The following is an 18,548-nucleotide window of genomic DNA, read 5'->3' as shown; positions in this document are numbered from 1 at the left end:
GCTAAGTTTGTAAATTGCCTACTATATTCATTTAACGCATGCCTAAGATCATAGTGTAAAGTGGGCTACAAAATAGGAAAAAAGGTGGCTTCATAAATTTAAGATGAATTTGGAAGAGGCAGAATACTCTACAACAGTGAATTCTCAGAATTTAGAGACCTAAATAAGAAGAGCCTGACTGGGGCGCCTGGGTGGCTCAGTCGTTAAGCGTCTGCCTTCAGCTCAGGTCATGATCCCAGGGTCCTGGGATCGAGCCCCGCATTGGGCTCCCTGCTCCTCAGGAAGCCTGCTTATCCCTCTCCCACTCCCCCTGCTTGTGTTTCCTCTCTCACTATGTCTCTGTCTGTCAAGTACATAAATAAAAAATCTTTAAAAAAAAAAAAAGAAGAGCCTGACTGGAGGTGCCTGGATGGCTCAGTCAGTTAAACGTTTAACTCTTGATTTGGGCTCAGGTCATGATCTCAGGGTTGTGAGATCAGGCAGATGAGCCTGCTTAAGATTCTCTCCCTCTACCCCTGCTCCTCCCCCCTCCCTCTCAAAAAAAAAAAAAAAGGAGCCTGACTGAAGCAACTTTTGGAAGGCTCTAGTCTATAAGCTTGGTGAGTCAGGTCTGGAACAGGCCCTGGAGACCTCTGGTTGAAGAAGAAAAGGACAGGTTTTTTAGTGGTATTTATACTACAATTTGGAAATCCTGTCTCTGTCTCTGTTTGGAGATAGAGTTAGGATGGAGATGGGGCCGAGATGGGGATGGGGTGGGATGGAGATGGGGTGGGATGGAGGTGGGTGGTAGAATGAAGGTGGGATGGAATGGAGATGGGGTGAGGATAGGGATGGGATTGGGATGGATTTGGGTTTGGTCTGGAGATGGATATAAGATGGAGATAGATAGGGGAAGGAGATGGGTTTAGATGGGGATGTGGTTGGGATGGAGATGGGATTAGAATGGAAAAGGATTTAGGATGGAGAATGGTTTGTACTAAGAGCTATAGGAGTTCACAGCATTCTGTGGTGGAAATGTTTAGGAATCACTGCCTTGGTGCATGCCATTTCCTCTCACCCAAGACCTGAACCTTCCTTGTCTTGTCTCTATCTAAGCGCTAAAGTCAAGGAATCCAATTCCAGAGTCTTGTCTTAATTAGACATTTCACATGTCTTTCTACACCTATGACAGATTCTGTGAATGGCAGGACTGTTCGAGTTGTCAAAACAGAGATGAAATCATGTCCCTAATGTCTCCAGGTTAGTAAGTGGTGGGCTGATAGGGTTGCTAGTTTTAACAAATACAAATACAAGACAGCTAGTTAAATTCAAATTTTAGATGAGCAGTTATGGGGTGTAGTGTAAGCCTGTCTGATGTAATAATTAACTGGATGTCAGCTGGCAACCTTATGGGGCCATCATGAAAGCCTGGCTCCTGGTTGACTGAAGGCTGTGCAGTGCATTTCTGAATAGCAGGTCTACCTGATTTCCAGAATGGCCTTACATGTGAGAGGCTGTAGAGCTTAGCAGTTACCAAGGCACAGGTGTGCCCTCAGATACAGATTTTTAACCTGTACAATAGGGTTGCAAATAGCACTTACTTCAAATAGTTGTTGTAAGGATTAAATGACTCTAGCTCTTACATACAGATAAGGCAAGGAAGGTTCAGGTCTTGGATGAGAGGAAAAGACAGGCACCAAGGCTGTGACTCCTAAACATTAAAACACACACACACACACACACACTGATAGAATAGATACTTATTAGATCAAATATCAAGCCAAAGCACTGTGAACCAGACATCTTTGTCTGAACAGTCTGCAGTGACTTCCCAAACATGTCTGTCTCTGAGCCACTTCATTGGTACAAAATAGGCCACAGTCCCCCCCTTCTATTCTCTCAGGCTTGATGCCGAGAAAACAAAAAGTTCCCCTCATCTGCAAAAGAGAGGATGGCCCTGCTATTGATAAGGCGATGAGGATTTTTATTAACGATTGTAACAAGTATTCATTCACAATAGAACCATTATCTCAGCATTGTTACATTGTAAATATTAAAGGAAAGATCAACAAAGACTCATGCAGTGAACACTGGGGAGCTCACAGCACATTACCTTCTTTAAAGGTTATCTAATCTAGAAGTTCCAAATTGGGTTAATCATCAGAATCATCTGGGGAATTTTTTAAAGATCATCTGATCATCTTTATTTATTATGAAAATATTTTAAACATTCAGCAAAACTGAAAGAATTTTACAGTGAACACTGGAACAGCCACCACCTAGATTCTGCCATTTACATTTTACTAAAACTCGTTTTATCACATATCTGTCCTTCTATCCATCCCTCTATCCAGCCATCAATACATCTTTTTTTTCCTTACACATTTCAAAGTGAAATGCAGATATCTGTATACTTTCCCTGGAGAGCTTTCTAAAACTATAATTTCCCAGGCTTCAACCCCGGTGGTTCACAGATCTACTGATTTGGGAACGTTTTCAATACCCTAGGTGATTTTTCTGCACAGTCAAGTTTGGGAAAGTATCTGTCAGAAGAAGCTAGCTTATGCTGTAGAAACAAATAAACCCACCTAAAAATCTCTGTAGTGTAGAACAACAAAGATGTTTTTTCTTCTTCTTTCTCCTCTTCTTCTTCTTCTTCTTCTTGTTCTGGACTAATACTACATGTTCATCAACAGGTGACTAGGATTCACTCTGGTAACCATGCTGACGGAACCCTTACTATTTGAAACATTGCTAGTTTCATGGTGAAGGGACAAGAGACATGGAAACCATGTCCTGGCTATAAAAACCTCTGTCTAGATGTGACTCATATCCACTTCTGCTCATATTTCATTGACCAAAGCACTTGGGAACTCCTAAGTTAAAAAAAGTAGGGGTAAATAATCCTTCCTCAGAGAGGAGCATTATGGAAGGGGAGTTTGAATATTCAGGAAGAGTAATAAAACACACACACATAAACACAGAGAGAGAGAGAACCACTAATTTCATCCAGACTTGGGGCGCCTGGGTGGCTCAGTCATTAGCATCTGTCTTCAGCTCAGGTCATGATCCCAGGGTCCTGGGATCGAGCCCCACGTCAGGCACCCTGCTCAGCGGGGAGCCTGCTTCTCCCTCTCCCACTCCCCGTGCTTGTGTTTCCTCTCTCGCTCTCTCTTGCTCTCTCTCTGTCAAATAAATAAATAAAATCTTTAAAAAAAAATTTAGTCCAGACTCTTCAATTCACAGACAAGGAAGCCAGCATCCAAAGAGCAAAATCTCCCAAGCTCTCACAGGATCACTCAGCTAGTTCAATGCAGGAAAGGCCTAGAACCAAAGTCGGCTAACTCCCAGTGTCATACACAGGGCTACCTCCCATTCCCTGAAGCTCTCAGCTTGTTTACCATTCATTCATTCACTGATCTAACAACTACTGAGTGCCCACTATACACCAGGCCCTGATACAGAAGGCATAGCACCTGCCATCAAGAAGTTCATGGTCACATGTGAAGTTTTTCCATATAACCTGCAACTGACCCTGTTACTGGCATATTTTATCCTATTCACCAAATAACCTGAAGCAGCAGTGCATTTCAGAACCTAACAGAGATGTTGTCTTTGAGGATAAAGATCTATTTTTCTTAGTTGTTTCCAGCCAGACAGAATCAGTTCTCAGCAACAGCCTGCTGAAACTCAGCATGGTGATACAGCTCACCCCAGATACAGAAAGCTGAAAGTGACTCATAGCCTTACAGTGGCTGGGGATCACTCCTAGGGCACGGTCAGTTCATGATCCGAAGGAATAGTAGCTTTTCTCGGAAAGGAATCATTCAGTCACAAAAACCTAAACCCAACCTTGGGGCACATTTTCATTTAGGGAGAAAGAAGTATTTCAAGAGGTAGGAATCGAATAGATTTTTAAACTCTCATGACCATATAAAAATAGGATAGTTTGATATGCAAAAGATATTTGATACCTTCATATAACTGTGAAGACTATCCATCTTTAAAGATGTTAAAATCACAATATAAAAGTGCTGTTCCCTAATTTGTAATTAAGAGGTTGAAGTTCAAAGAGGATAAGTGACTTGATCAGTGTCCTCTAACTAGATACAGGTATGAGATATAAACTTGGAACTTGAGTCCTTTGGTCCAATGTTTCTTTGACATGAAAGGAAATCGAGTTGTCACTTTTGTGGGCCCACAAGTCTCCTAGACATTGGCCCTACTGAACAGTTGCCTGTGACACCATGCAAGCTTCTGTGGGGATACCAACAAAAATAAAGCAGTCTCTACTTTCTGTGAGCTTCAGCCTAGCAAAGGAAGGAAGAGAATGTGGGCAAAATATGTGTCCTGGAAGCCAGTGGAAGAGAGAATTCCAAGATGTTTATCAAGGGTATTAAATGCTACTAAAGGGACAAAAACAGTAAAGACTAGAAGAAGGTCATTAAATTATATGGCAATTACACAATCACTCTTAAACTCTTAAAAGATCAACTTCAGAGAGTGATGACAGCAGGATGTGGCTTGCAAGAGGACAGGGAGTCAGTAAAAGAGAGGGAAATGGAAACAGTTTTAGGATGCCGAAAAAAATAGGAAAGAATATAAAAATAACTAGAGGATGCAGACAATAGTAGAAATATTTTCATTTGGATTGGAAAGAAACCAGCCTATTGTTACACAAAAGAGAGATAAGATGGTGCCAACTGAGAGGAGTACATTTAATGTGGACAAGAAGGAGGAGCAAGTTTTTGGAGCAGGAAGGAGGTGAGGATCCTTTCATCATCAAATAATTTATTCTTGGGGGAGATGGATGAAATAGGTGATGAGGACTAAGGAGTGCACTTGTGATGAGCACCGGGTGATGTGTGGAAGTGTTGAGTCACTGTATCATACACCTGAAACTAACATAACACTGTAGGTTAAATCTACTGGAATTAAAATAATAAAAAAAATAAAAATAATTTATTCTTTGAGCCACAATTATGAAGCGTCTGTTGTGTTTCGCACTATGTTTGGGCACCAGAATGAGCAAAGCATACCCGTAGCCCATGCTTGTGAAACATCGAGTCCAATATGGAAGACAGACCTTAAGTAGATGGTAGACAGAGAGATGAGAGTCATTATACTATGAGAAGTGCTGTCAAGGAAAATGCCATATGGTGCGACAAGAGCCAAAGCAGAGAAGTCAACCTTCAGCTGAACAGTTGTGTAAAATAGTCTTCCAAACAAAAGAAAGGAGGGATGGAAGACAAAAGATGAAGACACATATGATTTGAAAATGTTGAGGAAAGAAGATAATCTTCACCTTCCTAGTGAATAGGAGGATTAAAAATACTTGTAAGAATGGGGCACCTGAGGGGTGCCTGGGTGGCTCAGTTGCTAAGCGTCTGCCTTCAGCTCAGGTCATGATCCCAGGGTCCTGGGATCGAGCCCCACACTGGGCTCCCTGCTCGGTAGGGAGTCTGCTTTCCCTCCCCCACTCCCCCTGCTTGTGTTCCCTCTCTCTCTCTGTGTCTCTCTCTGTCAAATAAATAAATAAAATCTTTAAAATAAATAATACTTGTAAGAATAAGAACCTTTGAGTATGTTGGAAGAATATGTTGGAAGATTTGAGGACAATGGGGAAATACTAGAATCTATCCATGGACATCCAATTTGATATCAGCAAAAGAGGAATATATTTACACAGAAGCAGTAGAAGCTATTTTGAAGTTAGAAAGCATGACCCAGGTTGGCTTGGTTCTCTGGCTTTGTCAAGGAATCCTTAGCAACCCGGAGTAGATGCACATAAAGTAAAGTAAGTGGGTTGGGCACAGAGTAGTTGGTGGTTCTCATGGCAGCCACAACAGAATTCAATGGGGTCAAAGGATTCACAGCTATCAGAAAGGGGCTGGTGGGGCTGCCTGGGTGGCTCAGTCGTTAAGCCTCTGCCTTCGGCTCAGGTCATGATCCCAAGTCCTGGGATCAAGCACCGGTCCTGGGATCGAGCCCCACATCGGGTGGGGAGCCTGCTTCTCCCTCTCCCTCTGCCTGCAGCTCCCCCTGCTTGTGTGCTCTCTCTCTGTCAAATAAATAAAATCTTAAAAAAAAATTGAAAGGGCCTGATGTCTAGCTGGCTAAGGAGGTAAGTGGTCCAAAGGGAATGGACCAACTCAATGAGGTCACAAAGAGGGCAGAGAACAAGCTGAGAAGTGAGGTCAAGGGAAAAGAAAAAGGGGAGAGAAAGACATGAGCAGAGTGGAACTACAGACCCACACCATAAGGAACTCTCAGTTTCTGCCAGATCAATAGGGAGCTAAAATTGGGTCAGTGATGCAGGTCATTGGTGCTGAAGAGGTTTAAAGAATGCTGAGGCTCGGGTGGGAATGAAGGCCTGGAAAACTTTGTTGATGACAGTTAGAACCCAGAGAATGCAGTGTCTTACAGAAAATAAACTTTGTTGAGTTTTCTAAATCTACGTGTGTGTGTGTGTAAACACAGATGCTGATATGTATCTTAATTACCTACAAATGGTCTGGACATCCCTAAGTAATGGCTAATCCCCAAATGTTAGATTATGTGTAATTCAAACCCCGATACGCTGGATGACACCCTGCAGATGTAACTCTGGAGAACTAGCAGGATGAGGAACCTTCCCTTTTTATATGTAACATTTACCAAGTACCAATCTTTGGGCAAAGAGGTGGGGACAAGGAGAGTTTTTCATGAGATTTGGGAGAGAGGGACAGATTTCAGAGACTTTTCAAACATAGACTCAGCTTTTCAAAGTTGTCTTAACAAGTGGTCAGGAATGGGAGAGAAGGAGGAAGGAGTGTCTAAGGTGGAATGAGGCAGAGAGTTGGTTCTCATTTCCCCTCATTTTACAGATGAAGAAACTAAGGCTCAGGGAAAGTCAGACTCCCCTGTAGCCACACGACTTGTAAGGGGCAGAGCCGGGGTTTTATTGACCGATCTACCTGCCCAGTGCCCTTCCCAGTACATTACTCTCCTCCCCTTCCTGCCATTCTCTGCAGGACCTCCTCACACTCCAAACCACTGTACTAAAGGTGCCAGCTCACCCTTCATGCTCTTCTTTTCCTGTGTCAGTGAATTGTGCATACTCATTGATTCCTGCCGGGGCGCTGAGTCCCTCCCAGTGTTTGTGCGATGGTGTTTACAGACCCAGCTCACTGGCCTGTCTCACTGCTGTGATGTTGGGTTCACCTGCCAGCCTGCCATTGGACCGAATTCTCTGATGGAAAGGACAGGGCCTCGGAGTCTTTTTACTCTCAGTGCTTCGCCGGTGCTGCCCAGCAGATGTTAGTCAAATGAAGAGCTGTATTAATAGGCTTCATTCCAGGTGGCACCCTACAGTTAACAAGATAACCGTAAAATGCCAACAAAGGACATTATAACCTGCTTTATGCCATTACTATTTGAAATATTTAAAGATGAAAGTGTAATAGAAACTTACATACTCGCATTTGTTTGGATGGGGGGGTTCAACTAGTTCTCCACCTAACATCATGATTTGTTTAATCTTTTCTTCCTGAGCCCAGAATGTGCTACCACACACCAGCTTTGCCATCCCATCCTGACGCCAAGCACCCTGCCATAGTTGCTTTGGAGTCAGGTCTTCTCTTGCAGGGCCCAGCCAACGAAGCCAGGAGTTGGCTCCTAAGAGGGGATTGGCTGATGGATCCAGGAGCTGCCTCCTTGCAGAGGATGGCTCCGGGAAATAAGAGAGCTCACTGGAGAAGGGGGCCACGCGGGCCTGTGAACAACAAGGACCCCGGGTTGGCAGCTCTTCTGCAGGGCCTCCTTCTGTATAGCTCTGTTGGAACTTCAGTCGGTGGGGTGGGGGGCACCTACTGAGCTGTGACGTGAGAGTTCCGAGTATTTCCGCTTGCACAATATAGTGCCTTAGGCTTTCCATGGAAAAAGTTTTAAATTATATTGGAGGTCGAGAAGAAAGATTTCTCAACTTTTTTTTCTTTTGACGTGTTGACGACCCCTTCAAAAACAGGATCTCATATCGCAGACGCTGTGTGAATGACACCGCGAGGTCTTGCGTATAGGGTTGCTCGGGGCTGTGAGCCTTGAGTAATGATCCACCAGAAGTCAGTGAGATGACAGGAAATGTGACAACTCCTCATCTGCTATCAGTCATCTTGTCACCTGAGAACACAGCCCACTCGTTCTGATATGTGGCACCTCAAAAGATTTTTTTCCATTATAACAAATTATCCTGGAGGGATATCAAGACCCCATTGTTTTTTATTTAAAAGTCGTAAGGCCTCAAAGATGTGCAAGTGACATGATATGAAAATTCATATTTCTACTTGCAGTTTTTGCGCCGCAGTGATAAAAATCACTTTGTTCTCCAGTCGGGAGCCATGGGAAGAATCAAGGCATTGTGTGGATTACTTAAAATTCCACTGTGCCTGCACCATTTGGCCAAAGAATGCTGAGAATTTGCCGCTGTTGGTCCACAAAAGGCTCCTAAATGGGGCAGGGCTGCCGTTGAACACACAGCTGTTGTTCATTTGAGCAGAAGATTTTTAATTGCCTTTGCGTCAAAATTTATTAAATAACATTTTAGAGGAACAAAAACTGTAATAGTCGGATTTGTGGAATGCTGAAGGAAGAAAGTCATTGGAGCGCAGCATTTTTGCCTTGTAAGCCGAGTCTGAAAATACCTTTTCCACATGACTGGCTTCCAGCCATCCTAAGAGAAGGGTTTCTAGGTGAATCCGGCCACAGAAGCTCCGGAGGCGTCTGCAGGGGCTCAGCCCCTCGTCATCCTTACTCGTTTATCTGGAAGCACTTCGTGCCTGAGTGACCTTCTCTTGTTCCCATACTCCCGCTCCGTTTCTGTTATCGTAGGAGACGAGTCCTGGTGCTCAGAGCGAGTGTGGCACTAGCTGGGGACCAGCTGCTCCTCCTGAGTGGTCTGCCTTCTCTTTGTGAGCCTCTGTAACCGCTGTTTTCCTGTTGCGTCTAGCCCACCCACGACAGTCCCGTGAGGTGTCGGAACCCTTCCCAGTTAGCAGACAGCGGAAGGTAGAAGACGTGGACCTTTCCTTTATCATCTGCCAAGGCAAAGGAGAGAAAAGACGAGGCCCTTCTTCTAACGAGGAACGACAACTAAGCTTCCCTCAAGAGGGAAGTTGCTCACTGTCCTGAGAAAGGGGTTTTGAATATGAAGAGAGGCGAACCCGGGAAATGGCGGAATAAGTCATAAATCCTCACTACCATGTTAACATCTCCACCACGTTTTGCATTTTAGTGTTCAGTATTCCCTCTAACAGGAAAAAGTTCAGTTCCTCAGGCACTTATGAAGCACCTACTGTGTACAAGGTGCGATACTAGTGAGGGACCTGGAGGCCAAGTGGCAGACAGGCCGAGGGCACCCACGTGCTGTCAAAACCACTCCCTCCCGCAGAGGGGAGGGTGGGCAGGACTGATTCCTGGCAGAAGGGGCAAGCAACTGACGGAGGCCTAAGAGATGAAGAGGATCCCAATAGTTAGAGGAGGAAGGAAGGGCCTACGAGGCTGAGGATCTGGGAGAACAAAAGCATGGTGGGCTGGAAAAATATGTCTTGTTGCAGGGACAGTATGTAGCTGGACATGACAGTGTTAGACGAGGATAAGAAATGGAAAAAAAAAAAAAAGGTTGGAGAGGTTAAACTAGATTCTGGAAGGTTGAAATGCCACTCTAAGGAGTTTGGATCTTATCCTGTGGGGACTGGGAAGCCGTTGAATGCTCTGGAGCTCAGAAGTGTCAGTGCTTTTCAGGCAAATCATCCTGCTAGCAGGTCTGCTGGACTCTAGAGCCTCACCCACTCCCCCGTGCAGAGGCGGAATTACTCTTGAGGACCTGCTCATCCTATAGACAAGCCTGGCTAGCAGGGAAGAGAGGAGGAAATGCCTCTAAGAGCCAGAGTCCAGGCTTCACATCCTTGACTTGCTACATACTAGCCGTGCAGCTATGGCAGTTGAGTTAATTCTCTGTGCCTCTGCTTCCCCATCTATAAAATGAGGGCAAGAGTGCCTGCCTCTTAAGATTATTTTAAATTAATACATAAAATGCTTAGAACAGTGGGTGGTACAGTAAGCTCCTGATAAAGGTTAGCTATGATTTTACATCTGCAAAGAAGGTCTTACAACTTAGCAATTGGTTGAAATTTGGGTGAGGGAAGGCAAGAGAAAGAGTCCAGGGTATAATGCTCATCCAAGGAATATGGCTCATACTCAGAACTAATAATAATATTCAGAAAACAGCAGAAAAAAATCATATTGAATTCTATTCTACAAAATAATCTTCAAAAGTGTCGAGGAAACATGCAGCTTCCACTCCTTCTATATGGAAGGAGACCAGAAGGACCTGACAACTAAAGGCAATGCTTGATTCTGAATTTGACCCATTGGCTTCAAAGGACATTACTGGGACAAATCCACTGAAATCTGAATGGGTTCTGAAGATGTAGTTATGTAGCAAGATGTGCTTAGCTCCTTGTCTGGAGGCAATGAAACCAAAGTGTTCTGTAGTGATGAGGCATCAGGAGCTACTTACTCTCAACTATTTCAGGAAGTTCTTTATTCTCTACTGATAACTCTTTTCCACAGTTGGGATTGTTTGAAAATGAAAACAATGTATTTTAAAAATTAATAGCTAAGATTTGTTGAGCGCCCACTGTGTACCTGGCACCGTGGTCAGTGCTTTGCACATGAGCATATTCAGCTCCCCAGGAGACTCTTTCATCTCTACCAAAAGAGTCCCGCGCCCCTCCCCAGTGCCCCTGGAGCAGCATGAACTCTCCCCAGAAGAACACTACAGTAGTTACCTACTAACTGCTTGTTGTGTATAACGCCTGCCCTCCCCCCTGCCCTGGACAGCCCACTCTTTGAGGGCAAGGAATGTACCCCATTCTCCGCTGTATCCACAACTCCCAACACAGCTCCCTATAAAGCATAAGTCCCCCATACGTGCTTGGTGAATGAAGTGCATAGACTTGTACACCATGGCGACTTGGGACAGGTGTCTGATACATGACTCCTTTTCTAGGTGGCCCAGGCTCTGGCAAAGGCACACAGTGTGAAAAGCTGGTGGAAAAATATGGGTTTACACATCTCTCGACTAGTGAGCTCCTGCGTAATGAGCTGGCATCAGAATCTGAAAGAAGCAAATTGATCAGAGACATCATGGAACGTGGCGACCTGGTGCCCTCAGTAAGCAACAGCTGCTTTGGGGGGGGGGGCGGGGCGGATATTTGGGAGTGTTGCAGTTAGTCTAAGCTGCTGGAGAAAAGAAGCCCCAAAAGACAATAGCTACATTTTATTTCTCTCTGATGTGAAAGTCAAGAGGCAGGTGGAGGGTGCTTAGCAGAGACCCATCTGCCAGACTATGTACCGGCCCAGGTTTCTTCCACTCTGTTGCTCTGCCAGTCCCTCAAGTGTTAGCCTATCTCATATTCTCCCAGGAAACTGGTCCCCACAAAAACCTTCAAAGCAGAGGTGAGCATGCTGCAGCAGAACCTATAATTAGAACCCTCTGGAAAATAGAAAATAATGTTTTAGCCTAGTTCTGTAAAGTATGATAGCATTATCTTGCAATCTGGTATCTTCCTTAGATAGTTTAAGTAAAGAATATCCCTTTCATGCATCTTTTTTCCTTTCAAGTCACCATCCATCTCTGAGCTGCTGGATGCCATAGGTATCAAAAAATATTCATTCGTGCCCTACAAGGGCCCACGCTAGGCTCTGTAATTAGAGCTTGTACAGTGCAGGCTGTATTGGCTAACAGAGCTTTATGCTTCCTCTTCAACCAGCCACCGTCCCTAGCAATTCTCTCAAATCAGTGAATATCAACTGTTATAAAATATTTACTGGAAAAAATCAACAGAGAAGCACATTCTATACCATGTTTTGCCTAGTTTTAAACTGCCACTATGCTTAATTTATGCAGTGTTACCATATGAAATACAGCCACTATATTTCATCTATTCTAAGATGCTATTTTAAGACACCCCAGTAAAATATAACTGATAAACTATTCCATATATAACTATATACCAGCACAAAAAACACTATTAAACTGTGACTGATTGTAAGATATCTACCAATTTTATAGACAATAAAATGTGGGGGGAAAGTGAGCCTAAGAGTGGATGAAATATGATACATTTCTGTCGGCTGTTAATCTTATCTGAACCTTTCTCCCTTCCAAAATGGGATGACTAGTGGAGATGGGTGGTAATGCTAGTGTTGTTCTGTACAAGAGCTCAGATCCTGACCACTGTCTCTCTGCTCCAGGGCATCATTCTGGAGCTCCTGAAGGAGGCCATGTTGGCCAGCCTCAGCAACACCAAGGGCTTCCTGATTGACGGCTATCCCCAGGAAGTGAAGCAAGGGGAAGAGTTCGGACGTAGGGTGAGCTGTTTTTATGGAGATCTTCCCAGAAGGAAAATAAGGGACATCATTGAGGTTGGGGGATAAATTCAAAAGTCTATCCCTCTCCTAATTACATTAATCAAACTTTCAGTTGCAAATGGCAAAAACTCAACACAAACTGACCAAAAAAGAGGGGAGTGGGGTGGGTGGGTGATGGTGCTGGATTTATTGACTCAAGTAACTAAAATGTCCAGGAGTGGTTCACACTTGGTTGGACCCATGTATCCAAATTTGTTCATCCATTGTGTGCCTTTCTCCATCTCTTGGATTCCGGGCTTATATTTCACCATCTAAATGATCTCAGAGAGAGTGTTTTCCTTTTCCAATGGGGGCAACAGATGACCCAGGGTAGTGTTTCATTATCCTGGATTAGGTCATGAGCCCATCGCTGAACCCATCACTGTGGCCAAGGGGAAGATGGGAGGGCATATAATGGAATATCTAGGAATACCCTGATTCATCCTGGAAGACCAGGCTGGGGATGGGAAGGGAGGAGGGAGCACCATACCTGAAGCACTCGGACTGAGAAAAGGAAGGGAAATTACCCAAGAAAGAATAGAGATGCCCTTAGAAGCCAGAAAGGGAATTGATGCTGGACAAGCAGAGTCAAATGTATGCACCGCTCCAACCTCCCAGCATCCAACCTCCCCAAGTCCCTCCATCTCTTAGTGAAGCAGGTGGGGCAGGGCCACTCACAGGGAAACAGTAGTAAGTAAAAACCATCATAACTATCCCTTATTGAACCTACTCTGGGCTCGCTCTGGTGTTACACAGTGTATATCCATTTACCTCTAAAGTCCAAGCAAGGGGGAAACAATTGTCCCCAGTTATTAAACAAAGATTCCAGAGCTCACAAGAATTCATATTTATCTAGATAGCTCTTTAGACTAGTTTTAAGACATTTTCATGTTTCATTTCATATATTTTTAATAACCTTTTTAGATAGATAGAGGAGGTATTTTCTTCATGTTAAAAGTGATGAATTTAGCCCAAAGAGATTACATGACTTGCCCACAGTCACATGTCTGGTAAGTGACAACTGCTGGTAGGATGAAGATTCCAGAGCCCGTCTCCATCCATCTCTAACACTGCAATGTGGATTACAGTGAATCAGACTTGTATGTCTCCTGGAGGTTAGTCTGACCTTCTGAGCCTGTTTGATTGAACTTCCTTAGGTAGTATCTGAATATTTAAAGGCCATTTGCTCACCTTCCCCTACATTTCCTGCCAGGAACCAAAGTCAAAGAAAAAATGTGCTGGCCTAGTTGGCAAGAGTGGGATGAGCCCACCAGGGCTGTCCCTCCGCTATGGAGCCTCCAGCAAGGTGGGAGTAGCAGAACCTATGACTCTGGTGGTTCCAGGAAGTTCCCAGTGGGGGGCGCTCACAGCCAGTATTCTACTGAGCTTTCTCCCGCACAACAAACCACTTTAAGAGCTCAAACTTCGATATACATCAACTACTTTTTTCAAAAAAAATGGAGTTGGGAAGATTGCTATGCCTTTTTTAAATATCATGATAAAATACCCATAACATAAAAGTTAACATCTGAACCACTTTTAAGTGTAGAGTTCAGTAGTGTTATGTGTATTTGCGTTGTTGTGCAACCAGTCTCAAGAAGTCTTTTCTTCTTGGAAAACTGAAATTCTACACCCATTAAACAACAACTTCCTGTCTCTCTCACCCCCGCTCCAGCCCCTGCAACCACCATTCTACTTTTAGCTCTATGAATTTGATGACTCTAGAGACCTCTTCTAAGTGGAATCAGCCTGATTTGTCCTTTTGTGGTTGGCCTATTTCACTTAGCATCATGTCCTCAAGGTTATTCATGTTGTAACATGTGTTACAATTTCCTTCCTTTTTAAAGCTGAAGAATATTTTGTTTATCCATTCATCCATGAACAGTTACTTGGGTTGCTTCCACTCTTTGGCTATTGTAACTAATGCTACGAACATGGATGTACAAATCTCTCTTCAGGACTTTGCTTTCAACTCCTTTGGGTATATATACAGAAATGTAATCACTGGAGCATCTGGTAATCCTATCACACACCACCTACTGTAGCTGCTGCGCCATTTTACATTCCCACTAGCAGTGCACGAGCATTCCAGCTTCTCTACATCTTCACCAACACCTGTTATTTTCTGGGGGTTTTGGGAGTAGCCACCCTAATGGGCATGAGGTGATCTCTTATTGTGGTTTTGGTTTGCATTTTCCCAAAGATGAATGAAAGATGTTGAGCATCTGTTCATGTTCTTGTTGACCATCTGTTCATGTTCTTGTTGACCATTTATATATCTTCTTTGGAGAAATGCCTATTCACATCCCTTGCCCATTTTTGAATCAGGTTGTTTGGTTTCTTGTTATTGAGTTGTGGGAGTTATTTATATATCAGATATATAATTTGCTAATATTTTCTCCCATTCTGTATGTTACCTTTCGTTCTGTTGATTGTGTCCTTTGATGCACAGGTTTTTCTTAAGATTTTTTTTTTTTTAGTAATCTCCACACCCACCATGGAGCTCGAACTCACAACCCCAACATCAAGAGTTGCATGCTCCACTGACTGAGCCAGACAGGCACCCCGATGCACAGAAACTTTTTATTTTGATATAGTCTAATTTATCTGTTTTTGCTTTTGCTCCCTGTGGAGTTTTTTTTGAAGGTTTTATTTATTTATTTGACAGAGAGAAACAGCTAGAGAGGGAACACAAACAGGGGGAGTGGGAGAGAGAAGCAGGCTCCCCTGCTGAGCAGAGAGCCCGATGCAAGGCTCCATCCCAGGACCCTGGGATCATGACCTGTGCCGAAGGCAGACGCTTAACGACTGAGCCACCCAGGCGCCCCATGTTCCCTGTGTTTTAATGTCATGTCCAAGAAACCACTGCCAAATCCAATGTCATGAAGCTTTTCTCTTATTTTCTTTAAGAATTTTATAGTTTTAGTTCTTTCATTTAAGTCTTTAATTCATTTTGACCAATTTTTGTATACGGTGCAAAGTAAGTGTCCAGTTTCATCCTTTTGCATGTGGATATGTGGTTTTCCCAATACCATTTGTTGGAAAGACTGTTTTTTCCCCAGTTGAATGGTCTTGACACCCTTGTCAAAAATCGTTGGACCATCTGTGTAAGAGTTTATTTCTGGGCCCTCTCTTCTGTTCCATTGGTCTGTATGTCTGTCTTTATGCCAGTACCACACTGTTTCTATCACTGTGACTTTGTAATAAGTTTTTCAATCAGGAAGTGTGAGACCTGTAACTTGGCTCTTTTTCAAGATTGTTTTGCCTATTGAGGAAACCTTGAAATTCCATGTGAATTTTAGGATGGGTATTTCTATTTCTGTAAAAAAAAAAAAAAAAAGCCAATGCCATTGGGACTTTGATAGGGGTTGCTTTAAATCTAGATCGCTGTGGGTGGTACTGACATCTTAACCATATTGAGTCTTCCGTAGACTGTTTTACATTTTAGCTTCTTCTAGTCTTTTAGCCAAGCTGTGGATAAGGTTCCTGGGGATACACCATGAATAACTGAGTAACCGGGAAATGTTTTCTACACTTCAGAAACAGGGCCTTGGCAAGTCTAGAGGATGGAGAGAGGATAGAGAGGAGTTGTTGTGGGGTCAGGCCCTTGACAAGGGCTGCCTGCTCGCAGGGATTGGCGGTTGTGGAAGCACACCATTCAAATAGGTGGGAGATACCCTGTAATGGCCACAGGGTCCACGGTGTTTCCTAAGCTTCAGGCTTCACGGCGACAGCACACTTCAAGGTGATTTCACTGAAACTTACTTTGCCTGTGAACTTAAGTTCCGAAGAGCCCTGGGAGGGTCTCCAAGAGAGTCAGGACAGGTCATGCAATACTAGCTTGGAAGTGCTGGGGGAAAATGTCTTTGAAAAGTCTACTTTTCTAAATTGTTCTTTTGAAGGCCCCAAATGGTCCAGTGTGGTAAGGAAGATGTATGGTAAAGATGAGCATCTCTTTTTTTTTTTTTTTTTGTCAACTACTAAGTGCAAACGACAATTATAAAAGTTATAATCCATATTCTCCCTTGGGGATTTTTATAACTGGAGGCAAATCCCTGATTTTAGGCCTGTGGGGTTCCAAACTGTTTTGAGCAGTGGCATTCACGTAGAGCTTCTTTAAAGCATGTCAGTCAAGTGGTCCGGAGTTCAAAAAGCTGAATCTTGCCTCTGTCCTATATTAGTGCGACTCTGGGCAAGTCACTCAACTTCAGCCTCCTCCTCTGGACAATGGAGGTAATAACACATCTGCCAAACCCTAATTCAAGGATTTTGTGAACATTGAATGACATAACATACATAAATGTGTTTTCTAAACTGTAAAAGGCTATAAAATATTATCTCATTTAGGGTCAGTTTTTTTTTTTTTTTTTTTTTTTGAGAGAGAGAGAGAGAGCGGTCACATGCAGGGGGAGGGGCAAAGGGAAAGGAAAAGAGAAAATCATAAGTAGACTCCACGCCCAGCACAGAGCATTACACGGGGCTTGATCCCACAACCCTGAGATCATGACCTGAGCCGAAATCAAGAGTCGGACACTTAACCAACTGAGCCACCCAGGTGCCCCAGAGTCACTCATTTTTTTTAATCACACCTCACACAAATCTGTAAATCTCGATTTGGTCAAACCTTTCTCCTTTGCTTATAACCCAGGTAGCATGAAGTAAAGGTTTTACATGGCTAGTGGTCTGTTCCTGGCCTTTGGCATATATGAATTCAAAAACCCATATGATTTCCCCCAAAGTAAAGCAGAACTCTCCCTCCCACTGGGGGCCCCATTCAGACAGGCATTAGAATGTGGCAGAGGGGCGCCTAGGTAGCTCAGTCGGTTAAGTGTGCCTTGGGCTCGGGTCATGATCTCAGGATCATGGGATCAAGCCCCAGCTCCCGGTTCAGTGCGGAGCCTGCTTCTCCCTATCCCTGTGCCCCTCCCCTGCTTGTGCTCTCTATCTGTCTCTCGATCTCTCTCTCAAATAAATAAATAAAATCTTAAAAAAAAAAAAAAAAGGAATGTGGCAGAGAAGAAAGCTTACTGGAACTCAGGAGTGAGAAAGAGTCATTAGCGTGGTGACCAGGCAGTTTCAACCAATGTTAAAACTCATGATGCCATTTCAAAAAATACACAAGTGCCCAGTTTCATTAATGACCTGATGACCTACAGTGAGAGGTCTACAGAAACAGTCTTTTACACACTGCTGGGAGGAGTTTGCAAAGGTCAAGCATGGTATTGATTTGTCCCTGGGTACAGTGACCTTGGAAGATTCTAATGTCCCTTACTTAGGCTGTATGCAAGGGAACACATCCAACCTTCCAAAGCAACTACTTGCTTTAAACTTGACCAGAAGAACAAAGATGCTAAAAATACACAGAATGAGCCGCTCTTGATTCATTTATGCCCCTGCAGGGACCCCATTGTTTGTAGAGCCCCCTCCAAATTACAGGCAAGGAACTAATTCGAAATTTGGCAAAGACAAACACAGACATCTGATTTTCTCCAGAGCTTTAGAGCAATCAGCCAGGTTGGGAGCAGAGTGAGCGTTTCTCATGCACCAATCAGGCCCACAACTGTTTGAAGCCCATTCGGGCCTGGGAATGGTTTTAACCAGCCTTTCTGTGTCGCAGAGACTGATGTGCCTGCTGCGTGGGACCATCTGTTGCCGAAAAACCCCAGTTCAGTTCGTTAGGCTGACGTTCTTACATACCTATAGTTGAGTCCTCTGAGACGCAGCGTCTGTAAGGATTTGCTTGACTGCTGTACATGACCTCACCAAAGACCAAACCCAAACTAGTGTCCACCGCTTAAGGGTGTGTCTGTGTGCGATTTCTCTACGACTGTCCTATCTTCTATTCCCAACGCTGGTTTTGGCCCCACTGAATTCATGATCTGTGCCTTCAATATCCAACATGGTATAAGGGGGGGGGGGGGTCAGTGTGTGTGAGTGTGTGTGTGTGTGTGCACGTGCCCGCACAGGTGTGTCGACGTGTGCGTGACGGGGGCAGAAGGAATATGAAGAAGGAGTTGGGGTCTCTGACCATCAACTCCATCGTCTACTCCAGTTGAGAACTGCTGGGCACAGTGTCCAGGTCTTAACAGGCCTGTATTCGGAGCTCTGCTGCACAACTC

At 44.0% G+C, this 18,548-nt stretch overlaps 1 protein-coding gene across 1 annotated transcript in view; it reads left to right on the top strand.

The window, feature by feature from the left end:
• AK5 (adenylate kinase 5) overlaps positions 1-18,548 on the top strand; it is a 239,683-nt gene that overhangs the window by 200,269 nt on the left and 20,866 nt on the right. Inside the window, exons 11-12 of the mRNA XM_035018241.1 lie at positions 11,027-11,190; positions 12,274-12,390. Of these exons, the coding sequence (XP_034874132.1) occupies positions 11,027-11,190; positions 12,274-12,390 (281 nt within the window). The remainder of the gene's footprint in view (positions 1-11,026; positions 11,191-12,273; positions 12,391-18,548) is intronic.

Source organism: Mirounga leonina, unplaced genomic scaffold (assembly GCF_011800145.1).
Source record: "Mirounga leonina isolate KUSES-001 unplaced genomic scaffold, KU_Mleo_1.0 Mir_173, whole genome shotgun sequence".
NCBI lineage: Eukaryota > Metazoa > Chordata > Mammalia > Carnivora > Phocidae > Mirounga > Mirounga leonina.
Note: the sequence above shows the minus strand (reverse complement) of the source record. Positions and strands in the feature narration are given on the sequence as shown.